This window comes from Rana temporaria, chromosome 9, assembly GCF_905171775.1.
Source record: "Rana temporaria chromosome 9, aRanTem1.1, whole genome shotgun sequence".
Classification (NCBI taxonomy): Eukaryota; Metazoa; Chordata; class Amphibia; order Anura; family Ranidae; genus Rana; species Rana temporaria.
This window is the reverse complement of record NC_053497.1, coordinates 148,582,565-148,595,848: the sequence shown is the minus strand read 5'-3', so window position 1 is coordinate 148,595,848 and position 13,284 is coordinate 148,582,565. Positions and strand designations below refer to the sequence as shown.

General features: G+C 42.0%; 1 protein-coding gene across 2 annotated transcripts in view; it reads left to right on the top strand.

Moving 5' to 3' along the window:
• COL27A1 (collagen type XXVII alpha 1 chain) overlaps positions 1-13,284 on the top strand; it is a 540,002-nt gene that overhangs the window by 158,762 nt on the left and 367,956 nt on the right. For both annotated transcript variants that reach the window (XM_040324820.1, XM_040324819.1), the window contains exon 12: positions 2,581-2,625. In XM_040324820.1, coding sequence (XP_040180754.1) covers positions 2,581-2,625 — 45 coding nt within the window. The remainder of the gene's footprint in view (positions 1-2,580; positions 2,626-13,284) is intronic.

Below are 13,284 nucleotides of genomic sequence, written 5' to 3'. Positions count from 1 at the left end.
AGTTCCTGCACTACTTTTGGCGACTTTGGGGGCGATTTTAATAGACATCTGTGCAGAAACTAGGGTTGCCACATCATCCCTTTAATCCAGTACACATATTAATTAAACCGGTTCTGAGGCTGATTTTAACCACTTTGAGCCCACGCTATAGACTAAAGAGGTCTACAGTGCGGCGCTGAATTGCCGGGAGGGCGTCCCTGGACGTCCTCCTGTTTACTTGTTCACCACGCGCCGCCGAGGGCGCGTATCGAGTAAAATCTGTGTTGGCCGTGTCCCTTGAACACAGCCAATCACAGATTGTGCTAAATGGCACGAACGGCCATTTGGCACTCAATCGGCGTGGCCAATGAGAGATGATCTCAAATGTAAACATATGAGATCATATCTCATTGCTGGCTCTCCCTCCTCACACAGAGACCACGTGTGAGGAGAGAGAGCAACCTGTGCTGCAGATCTGTGAGTGAACACTACATAAAACACTACCGACCAGTGCCCTCTGTCCCCAGTGCCACCTGTCAGTGTCATCTGTCATCAGTGTCACGTGTCATCATTACCACGTATCGGTGCCATCTGTTATCAGTGCCACGTATTAGTGCCATATGTCATCAGTGCCTTATCAGTGCCACGTATTAGTGCCATCTGTCATCAGTGCCACGTATTGGTGTCATCTGGCTGAGATAGGCCGCCAATACATCAGATGTGATCAATTTGTTATGATTGGCACCATAGCTTGTAGACTCTCTAACTTTCACACAGACCAAAGAAGTATAAACGAATGTGGGTTTTTTTTTTACCAAAGAAATATAGCAGTATAAATTGTGGCTAAAATTTATGAAGAAAAATTAATAATTTGCTAAATTTTCTCACAGAAACTAAGAAAAATATTTTTTATTAGAATTTTCGGTCTTTTTTAATTTATAGCGCAAAAAATAAAAAACCCAGAGGTGATCAAATACCACCAAAAGAAAGCTCTATTTGTATGGAAAAAAGGACAAAAAATTCATGTGGGTACAGTATTACATGACTGAGTAATTGTCATTCAAAGTGTGAGAGCACTGAAAGCTGAAAATTGGTCTGGGCAGGAGGGGGGTTTAAATGCCCAGTAGGCAAGTGGATAATGCAGAAAAGACACCAAGTGAGTTTATTTACCACCTTAATCAGCCACAGAACCTGTGCAATTTATGTGTGTCCTGGATTAAAGGGATGATGTGGCAACCCTAGCAGGAATCTGCACAGATGTCTTTGAAATCGCTCCCGAGCTGTCAGGCTGAAATGCGGGTTTCTAATTGTGCGAGTTCAGCTGAACACGCAGGATTTCAAACCCGCATTCAGTGTGAACCCAGGCTCAGGCTGGGTCTACACTGATACGACACGACAGCCATATGACTTTCATCCTACTTTGCTCTGCGACATCAGTCCTACATCGGGCCTACATCCATCTGACTTAAATGAACAGGATACTACTTTGATCCGACTTTGGGATTGTTTTAAATGGTCAAAGAACGAGTCAGACTATCAGAGTGAGATAAATTCCTTTTTCTGCTGCTGTAATCATATGTCTTACTTTGATCCGACTTCAATGATATTCAATGGGCTGAAGTAGGATCAATGTCGGACCAAAGTAGTACAGGGAGCATTTTCAAAGTGGGACTGACTTGTGTCGGACCAGTTAAGACGGCTCCCATAGGGAAACATTGATTTTCAGATGTCATGCGACATGAGCTCCCAATGTCGGACCAGTGTGAACCCGGCCTAAGGGTGCATTCACACTTGCAATTCGATTTAGGTGCGAGAACAGTAGCAGGGGTGATTTGCTGTGGGAGCCAGCCCCATTAAAAGCAATAGGAAGCTGCGGACTCCTGAAGCTGATCGAGGCCACTCACGTGTAATCCTTCATACAATGATCACATGCAAGTGATCAGCCCTGGATGCAGATGGTGGGATCTAAAAGCCTCCCATTGCTTTCAGTGGAGATGCTTTCCACAGCTAATCACAGGATTGAGTGTGAGTGCGTTTGCAGGTATGAATGCACACTAATGGGGACATAGACAGCAATAAAAACCTAACTTGAGGTTCCAACCCCTCACAATTCTATCCAATTCTAAATATAAGTTTTTCCTTATTTATACTTTAAATTCTGTTTGTTAGGCCTAGAGTTCAGAGTCAAGTATTCTCACTTCTGATTCTCCCTGGAAACTTTTTTTCTGTGCATCTATAAATGTTCCTACTTGCTTTTTAATATAAAATTTGGTTGTACATTAGGTTTAAATTAACTGCTACTTTAATCTGAATCCTGGCATATTGGGGAATTTTCCATTTATCAGTCATTGAAAAGATTTAGTTGTTAGTGTTGGTCTTCCTAATCCCTATCATTAAATGCATATTTTCTGTAATATGGAGTATAATGCAGGCTAAGCCTGGTAAAACGATGGCGCTGCCGCTTCTCTCAGCACCTTTTATGTGGAGGTGGAAGTGCGGCCTCCTTTGTGTTTTTCTTTCTAGGCTTCTTCTACGTTGGCTGTGCACATAGGCTTCTTTGTCATCTTGTAACCCAAGCCTTCTGCTTTTGTTTCCATACAGGGTTTGCCTGGAGTTCCTGGGAAGAGGGGCACGATGGGTAGGCCGGTAAAGTTTTTCCTTGTCTACTTTGCAGTCCTAGTGTAATGAAACAGGAAACAGAGTCCCTACAGCACGCTGTAATTGTAGCATTTCACTATGTGTAGTAAATTTTCATAATTCATGGTTTCAACTGCAAGGTAGTCTGTTCACAGTTCCCTGGTATACACCAGCCATGGGACATATTGAACTCCAATGTAGAACTATAATTTTCAAGGAGACCTTTTAAAAAAAAAAAAAAAATGTTAAGACTGACATAACTGATGATTCCTTCTTAAAATGGTAATTGCCTGGCTGAGGGAAGAAACAAAAGTCATCCAGACAGCTAGCACTTTGAAGAGGCCAGCAATGACCTTGTTCCATATTTTGCTCATTGCAGGTTTTCTTTAAAGTTGTTGTAAACCTCAGACATGAAATATGTACAAAGCATATCCCTCTATAGTGTGTACTTGTCTCAATTCAGAGCACTGTGTGTCATTTCTGTATGCTTCTTCACTCCTGATATCGGCATAAATCACATCGAACACATTTTCCTGACACCAAGAGGTAAAAAGATGACAGGGGAAGGAGCTCCAGCACACAGCCTGTGATTGTGTGCTATGTTGTTGTAGGGGGGTGCCCTTCCCTCTAAATGTGGCTAGTAAGCTAGGACTGATTGAGGCTGAGCAACTCAAAGGAGTTTATCTCACAGATAATCTTGGCACTTTTGGCTAATGCCAGCATTGCGTGATTGGCAGGGAATTCAGCCAGTTTGCAGTATACATTTTGTATACATTTTGTTAATAATACATACCCTAAAATAAAAGTTTTTGCATGGATCAGGTTTAACATGGGTCTCATATAAAAACATAAAAAAAAACAGCGTTGTCCAAAGCAAATAGCAGCTCTCAGACATCATCTTTTTAGTGTAGATTGGATAAAAGCAAGCATATAGTTGATCACTGTGATCAGTCAGTCTACTTTTCATATATTTTTTTTTTTTTAAGTTTGTTTATTGATTTTCTGCATTTACAATTATCCGTGTATAAATCAGTGCAGAAGAATATTATTATTGCAGGGTTAAATGATAACCTGAGACTATTTTAAACCCCATTTCCTCAACGGAGGAAATTCAAAAACACAACAAGTGAGACAGGTTAGTCAAAGTGGATCATCTAGGGCCCCACCACATTAAGTCATAGCAGAATAGGCAGTAGAGATACATAACAACAGTTAGGCTGCATTCACACCTGAGCGTAGGTCGTTTGGTCGTTTTTTCGGGCGTTTTTTTTTGGCGTTTTGTCGCGCGTATTCATGCTTATTTGCGCGTTTGCATACAGCGTCGTCCGACGTTTTTGTACTTCGACGTTTTTTATTTTAGCCAATAGGAAAAATTATCATCTTTACATCACTTGTTGCTATGTTGGTAGATTTTTTTTATCTTCTGCCTGAGTGAAATGTTCTATTGATTAAAGCGACGAAACGCCCGTAGCAAACGCTCGTTATCGCGCTAGTCGCTTGAATCGAGCGTTTCCATTACTTTCTATGGGAAATGGAAACGCTTTAAAAACGTCCAAACCACCCGATACGCGCGACAAAAAAGGGTCCGGAACTTGTTTGAGGTTCAGGCGTTCGGCATCGGGCGTTTTGCAGTGGAGATGTGAACCATCTCCATAGGGAATAATGTATTTTTTCCCCTCTAGCGTTTTTGAGCGTCGCGCTTCAGGCGACAAAACGCTCAGGTGTGAATGCAAAGTTAGTCTTATTCTAGCACGCACCCATACACACATGCACACAATCAGTCTCACCTCACTGCCCAGCCACACCCCCAACCAGATCCAAAACACACCAAACCAACCACCTTGCCACCCAGCACCCCACAGACATGTCTTCTCAACTCAGGACAATAGCCCGCTATGGCTGGGAGAGCGGGGTGTCTTTCCAAAAGGAGTTTGCAATATCAAGCCAGGGTTGCCAAATCTTAGTAAACGTTTTCAGACAGGCCCTACTTTTCATATCTTTAATATGATTTAAAGTGTCTCTATACTTGTTTTAGCCCTGGTCCACGCTGATGTAGTGCAGGAAACTCATGAGCGTTTCCCCACTGCATCGCATTTGCACTGTGTTCTGCAGGTGTCAATTAAAAGTTACTGACACCCCAACAGCAGGTCACAAACCCAGTGCATTTGTCTGAACCGGATCGCATGAGTATAAACACCAATGCGATCCAATTCCAGTGTGGCTATAATAAAGGTGTTTGCATTGTTTGGATGCGGTGCGATTTGAGCTATCAAAAGTGAATGGGCTCAAATTACATTGCACAGAATCACATGGGATTATCACAGGAATGTGGTACGATTCACATGCGAAACCTAGGCTTACTGCTTAGGTGAACATTGTGGGGTTGATTTACTAAAACGGGAGAGTGTAATATCTGGTGCAGCTGATATTATGGTAGCCAATCCGCTTCAGCTTGTTCAATTGAGCTTTGTCAAAAAACCTGGAAGCCGATTGATTGGTTTCTATGCAGAGCTGCATCAGATTTTGCACTCTCGAGGTTTAGTAAATCAACCCCTATATGTACATGAAAATTGATGGTCTGAAAATGAATCTCTTGCTAAGAAAACAGGACATTGGAGCCCCCTGAGGCCTCCAGCCAAAAGGTCTCTGCATCGGGAGCATTACCATTTAGAATGTTCACCAATTGGTTGGCTCTACCAGAATATCCTCAGACCTTGTGACCAGTGCCATTGTATTGATTACTTTCTGACTTGCCAGAGGAAGTCCAGGGTCCTGTTTTCTGGTAGAAAGGTTATTTTATTAGGCCCCCAATTACCATTTACCTACAGTATGTCATTTTGTTGGGGTGGTAAAATGAGTCTCAGGCTGGGCTCACACTGGTACGACACAACGTTCATCTTACTTTGCTCTGCGACATCAGTCCTACATCGGTCTTACATCCATCCGACTTTCATAAACAGGATACTACTTTGATCCGACTTTGTGATAGTCTGACTTTTCTTTTGACCAATCAAAATAATCCCAGTGTGGGATAAATTCCTTTTACTGCTGCTGTAATCACATGTCGGATGTCAACGTCGGATGCTTAGGACAAGGATCCTACTTTGATCCAACTTCAATGATATTCAATGGGCTGAAGTAGGATCAATGTCGGACCAAAGTAGTACAGGGAGCATTTTCAAAGTCGGACCGACTTGTGTCGGACCAGTTAAGACGGCTCCCATAGGGAAACATTGATTTTCACACGTCATGCGACATGAGCTCCCAATGTCGGAGCGTTTGTCATACCAGTGTGAACCCGGCCTAATTTCGTTTTTTAGGTACAAATCACTTTAATATGGTTCACGTGTCTTCTCATTTGTGGATTTTAAACCTACATGCAGCTAGGCTCTGAGCCTTTCTGGCTTTAATGAGCTGCTACAGAGATCAAGTTTGAAGACTAACATAGGTAGTGAGCGGCAAGGAGCCCACTCCACAGTGCTGACATTACCTTATGTTTCAGTTCAGGTCAGGTTGCCTCTAAAGTGACCTATCCACATAACATGGTTGTCAAGTTGCTGTATTGAAACCACAACACTCCAAGCAGCCAAACCCCCTCAGACATATCATGCCAGAAGAGGCTTGCAGGTGGGGTTCACCGTCAACCAGCAGCAGTCCAAATAAGATCTAAACTCCAGTCAAAATCTTTTATTTTATTTTGGATAGAGCGGGAGAATCTCCCCAATGGGGGTCACAGACAGAAATGATAACATGACAGAAATTGGAAATCGCTGCAACTATCCAAAAGCAGGAAAAAAACATTTTGGCTGGACATAGGCTTTAAAACTGCACTCACATTACTTCTGTACTGTGTTGTCTATTAGAACAAATGAGCTAAACAATTGTAATATCCTTTCACATCATCAGTCGTGGGTCAGAGGTGTGTTTGCGATCATGTGATAGTTTGTAGCTTGCTTGTTTGATTTCATCAGGTTGGTTGATTTACAAAAGGTGGAGAATGTTTTCTTGCTGCAGTGTTCGATTGATTCAATATTCCAATGATGGCAAGGGGCCATTTCCATTTTTTAAATTCTCCTTCGCACGATTGGGTACTTGATTTAAACATTGTGACCCTGCTGTCAAACTAATAGATTAATCAGTTATAGTTAGTGATTGTAAACCCTTCCGTATACCCAGTAAAGTGACTAACCTCATGCACAGAGTTGAAACAAATCCTCTGACATAAGTTGTACCTGTTTATCTGAGGTCTTCTCTACATATGTTGCAAGTGCTGAATTTATAATATAAACAAGACCAAGGATAAATCCAAGGAAAGATCCAAGCTTTACTCACCGGCCAGCCGCTGACCACCAAATCAACCTATCTAACAGTATGCGTAAAAACAGGGGTTTAGTCTGCACACAGTGCTGAATTTATAAGCTTGTTTAAGAGTTCAGAAAAAGGGGGAGGGTAGATGAAGTTACACTCTGCAGAGCTCAGTGAGGAGAGCTCTGACAGCTGATTGGAGGAAGAAACACCCCCCCCCCTTCACACAGCATACAGGAAGAGATCTGAGGCTGTCAATCAGCTGGATATCCCTCCCTCCCCTGTCACTATTTTTCTCTTGGTGTCAGGAAAACTTGTTAGAAGTGATTCATGCTAATAGCAGAGGAACAAATCCGCAGACAAAAATTACACTTTGCGCTCTTAATTGCAACAAGCACACACTTAAAGAGTCATATGCTTTGTTCATATTTCATGTCTGAGGTTTGCAACCACTTTAAGTTGCTGCTGGATTTTTTTCTGGATACATAAGCCTCAGTGACCTTTGCTCCCATACGAGTTTATTGAACCAACACCAAACCATAGCCAGGATGTCCAAAGGTACCATCAGATGTAAAGGCCATCAAATGGATTTCTTACAAGTAGGGATGATTGTGGTTGATCTGCTGTAGTTTTCCTGAGGTTACTAGGAACACAGAGCTACAAGCCCAGTGCATGTACAGTATCTCACAAAAGTGAGTACACCCCTCACATTTTGTTAAATATTTTATATTTGTTCAAATGACAACACTGAAGAAATTACACTTTGCTACAATGAAAAGTAGTGAGTGTGCAGCTTGTATAACAGTGTAAATTTGCTGTCCCCTCAAAATAACTCAACACACAGCCATTAAAGCGGAGGTTCCGCGGTCCGACGTTTTTTTTCTCTTTATATTTATTCAATGGTGTTCCTGATTACATTTTAGTACTCACTAGTTTGGCGCTGTAAATCATCCCCCGTCAGTTTTCGTATGAAATATTAACTTTTAAAAAACGATCTTGCCATTTTCCATTTTGCTTGTGGGCATTGTGAAGCCCACAAGCACGGACTTCCGGGATACGGTGAATGCGCGTCACCGCTCTATCTCGCACACTCAGTCAACACTTCCTATTGCCATCTATTCAACTGTGTGCCCTGATTTAAGATGGCGGAATTGGATTCGCCCTCGTCACGTGACCAGCTTGATGAGTCACGTGACGAGTGAAATCTCGAGAGATTTCGCTGGACGGCGTTACGCATTGTCTCCTGGGAATGATGACACTTCTCCCAGGAGACATCCCAGCAAACACAGCGGCGTCGGCAGAAAACAGCAGAAACGCCCACTCCCGCAGGAGGAAAACCCGGAAGTGCATCTTACAGACATCTGAATCAGGGTAATTAAAACAGCACTATAAAAAATATTGGCCATATGTGTTTGTATATGGTGCACTGATAAGGATAGACTAAAGTTGCTTTTTTTGGGTGAACCTCCACTTTAAGTGAAAATGTCCAAATTGGGCCCAAAGTGTAAATATTTTGTGTGGCCACCATTATTTTCCAACACTGCCCTAACCCTCTTGGGCATGGAGTTCACCAGAGCTTCACAGGATGCTATTGGAGTCCTCTTCCACTTCTCCAAAGGGAGGGGATCATGCTCTGCTTTAGAATGTCACAGTACATGTTGGCATTCAGGGTTCCCTCAATGAACTGTAGCTCCCCAGTCCCGGCAGCACTCATGCAGCCCCAGACCATGACACTCCCACCACAGTGCTTGACTGTAGACAAGACACACTTGTCTTTGTACTCCTCACTTTTCCTTGCCACACACGCTTGACACCATCTGAACCAAATAAGTTTATCTTGGTCAGACCACAGGACACGGTTCCAGTAATCCATGTCCTTGTTCTGTTTGTCGTCTGCTTTCTTGTGCATCAGCTTTAGAAGAGGCTTCCTTCTGGGATGACAACCATGCAGGCCAATTTGATGCAGTGTGCAGCGTATGGTCAGTTTCAGGGTCTTGGCAATCTTCTTATAGCCTAGGCCATCTTTATGTAGAGCAACAATTATTTTTTTCAGATCCTCCGAGTTCTTTGCCATGAGGTGCCATTTTGAACTTCCGGTGACCAGTATGAGGGAGTGAGAGCGATAACACCAACATTTAACACACCTGCTCCCCATTCACACCTGAGACCTTGTAACACTAACGAGTCACATGACACCGGGGAGGAAAAATGGCTAATTGGGCCCAATTTGGAAATGTTGACTTAGGGGTGTACTCACTTTTGTTGCCAGCGGTTTAGACATTTATGGGCATGTGTTGAGTTGTTTTGAGGGGACAGACAATTTACACTGTTATACAAGCTGTACACTCACTACTTTACATTGTAGCAAAGTGTCATTTCTTCAGTGTTGTCACATGAAAAGGTATAATAAAATATTTACAAAAATGTGAGGGGTGTAATCACTTTTGTGAGATACTGTATATATTTTTTTAACATGCATTGCCAATTGACAGCTAAAGTAAGCAGAGTGCATTTCCCAGCATGCCTTGCAAAGCTGCATGTTGATAGTTGAACAGAAAAATGTTATCTGTTTTTTTTTTTTCCTGGATGGGAATCAAAGCCATTTATTGAAATAATAAATTACTTCTAATATCTCTAGTTATACTGAAAATATCTAGTACTCTCATGTTCTTGCATCTGCATTATCCACATACCATCTGCAAAATCACCAAACTGAAGCAGAATAGTTCAGAAAAACCTCAGAAGAAACCTGCTTTACACTTTTATTATTTATTGTATGTGTTTGCAAATAAGTATGCTGCTTCTTCTTTTCATAGGTTACCAGTTAGGATGACAAATGAACAATGGTTTATATTAAATGTAGCATATTTGAATGAAATATTATGCTTGCATGGATACCATTGTTTATGCAAAGGTTATTGCTTTGGGTTGGATTGATTTTTATCTTTTTTCATGCCAGGCACTCACAGTGCATCTTTAAGTCTATCTTCGCATCAGAATTTTATTGAATATTGATTTGTTTAGTAGCCACAAATCGCTTCAAAAAATGCATTTAGTATCACTTGAATTTCTCAAGGAACCCCTCACAACCTCTGAAGGAACCCTAGTTGGGAAAGGCTTCTCTAGCTTATTATGCAATAATAGTGTGGGCATTTATAAGACTATCCATAATATAGAGCAGGGATCTCCAGACTAAGGCCCTCCAGCTGGACTACATTTCCCAAGAGGCATTGTTAAACTCTGACATTCACAGACATGACTAAGCATGATGGGAATTGTAGTTCCTGAACTGGAGGACCATAGTTTTGGAGATTCCTGATGTAGAGGATTGAAACCCTGCTTGGGGTTTCTTTAGAGCAGTGGCAAAATATGGTACTTTTTAGACCAATTATATAGGTTTATAGATGCCCAAAGAAGCAAGCACTCCTGAAGCTGACCTTATCCAAGGAGAACATTAATGACTGTGTATTATACCATACTGTCTATTGTTTTCTCCTCCAAGATTTTCTAGTCAGTCAAGCCATGCCAAGGCCACAGCTTAGACACAATTATTTCTTGATCTGACCACTCAACCTAGTTTGGTTATGGTAATGTCATATGGGCACAGTGATGATATACCAAGTGGTCCATTAAATCTTCCCCCAGCACTAGTGAAAAAGCTATTTTTCAAATCCTTCATAAATGAAGTGCATCTTGACAGTAGGAAGCTATTCAACTAGATTATCTAAACATTCCGCATTGAGCATATGGGGCTTTCATTTTATCTTTTAGTAAAACACGTCATGAAAAATCATGGTGGAATCTGAAGAAAGACTTATGAATTATTTTGTAATTATTCACGTCAGGCTACTAAATGTCAAAATGCTTTTCGACCAATATCTGTAGTAAATCGTGAGTGGAACCTGTTCGGATAGACATGTGGCGACTGCCTTTGCTGACTTAACTTTTAACCACTTACCCCCCGGACCATATTGCTGCCCAAAGACCAGAGTACTTTTTGCGATTCGGGACTGCGTCGCTTTAACAGACAATTGCGCGGTCGTGCGACGTGGCTCCCAAACAAAATTGGCGTCCTTTTTTTCCCACAAATAGAGCTTTCTTTTGGTGGAATTTGATCACCTCTGCGTTTTTTATTTTTTGCGCTATAAACAAAAATAGAACGACAATTTTGAAAAAAATGAATATTTTTTACTTTTTGCTGTAATAAATATCCCCCAAAAATATATAAAAAAACATTTTTTTTCCTCAGTTTAGGCCGATACGTATTCTTCTACATATTTTTCGTAAAAAAAAATCGCAATAAGCGTTTATTGATTGGTTTGCGCAAAAGTTATAGCGTTTACAAAATAGGGGGTATTTTTATGGCATTTTTATTAATATTTTTTTTTACTAGTAATGGCGGCGATCAGCGATTTTTTTTTCGGTATTGCGACATTATGGCGGACACTTCGGACATTTTTGACACATTTTTGGGACCATTGGCATTTTTATAGCGATCAGTGCTATAAAAATGCATTAGATTACTATAAAAATGCCACTGGCAGTGAAGGGGTTAACACTAGGGGGCGGGGAAGGGGTTAAGTATGCCTGGGTGTGTTCTTACTGTGGGGGGGGGGGTGGCCTCACTAGGGGAAACACTGATCTTCTGTTCATACATTGTATGAACAGAAAATCAGCATTTCCCCTGCTGACAGGAACGAGAGCTGTGTGTTTACACACACAGCTCCCGTTCCCCGCTCTGTACCGAGCGATCGCGTGTGCCCGGCGGCGATCGCGCCCGCCGGGCACACGCACGGGAGTCGGGGGCGAGCGGGGGGCGCGCGCGCGCCTCCGGCGGCGCGCGTGCGCCCCTAGTGGCGGCTAATAGGCAGGACGTCATATAACGTGATCTCGCCTAGGAGAGCCACCTTGTGGACGTATTTCGACGGTGCGGCCACGGCAAGTGGTTAAAGAGCAGTTTCGGCCTGTCCTCTATATCCTGTCCTTACTGTTAAGTGAGTCACTGGCCCCAAGCGAGTATTTGCATGTTAGATTATGCAAGTATGCTTGTTCCAGAGAGTTGTCAGAGACCCACCAGGTAGCGAAGGAATGATAATCTTGGCGCATATGCCTTTATAGATGCATTTGTCATGTTGCCCCATTTAGGGCAAAACAATGGGTTCTCTTGAAAGAACAATGGAGAGAGTACAAAGAAGAGCAACAAAGCTAATAAAGGGTCTGGAGAATTATAGTTATGAGGAAAGGTTGCGAGCACTGAACTTATTCTCTCTGGAGAAGAGACGTTTGAGAGGGGATATGATTTCAATTTACAAATACCGTACTGGTGACCCCACAATAGGGATAAAACTTTTTTGTGGAAGGTAGTTTAACAAAACACGTGGCCACTCATTGAAAAATTAGAAGAAAAGAGGTTTAACCTTAAACTGCATAAAGGGTTCTTTACTGTAAGAGCAGCAAGAATGTGGAATTCCCTTCCACAGGCGGTGGTCTCAGCGGGGGGCATTGATGGTTTCAAGAAACTATTAGATAAGCACCTGAACAACCACAACATACAGGGATATACAAGGTAATACTGACATATAATCATACACGTGATGGACTTGTTTTTTTTTTTCAACCTCACTTACTATGTAACTATGTAACAACTATGACCTGTTGATACTTACATTTCTTGTGTCCTCCTGCTGCTTCATTGTATTTCCCTTGTATTGCTTCCCCAGTTAGTTGAGAAACACCCCCTCCGGGTAACATTGCAAAGATTTTTGCAAACTTTAACAGTTTTTTTTGCTGCTTTTGTTCTAGACTTACTGTTGTAGGCCTCACCAAGACTTCCTAAACCTGACTGCCAAGTTAGATGAATTAAAGTATATGCCAGGGCAAAGTATAAAACACAATTTTAAGTACATCTCTACATGCACCTTTCCCCAACTATGTCTCCTTAAAAATGCTGCAAGTATAGAAAATGTCTTGTTGATCCTGCCAGAAAGCTAGTACGCTCCCTTAATCTTTTGTGAATGGACAGCACTTAATCTGCTGCACTGAAATCCTTCCCTGCTGGATTATGGAACCTCACCCTCTCCCCATCTCTATAACCTATTTGGGAGATGTTCTGTAATACAGCAGACGAGAACTCAGGGAGCACTGACAACTCTGATTGGGATTCCAGTGCAGCAGAGGCAACATTGTGGGCTCACTACAGAAAGCTAGGATCTCAATGGATTTCTGGCTGGGTCAACAGGTACATTTTTTTTTCTTGCAGCATTTTTAAAGAGACAAAACATGGGGAAATGTGCACGTATTGCAGAAATGTACTGAATAGGTTTTGATATACAGGTGAAACTTGAAAAATTTGAATATCGTTCA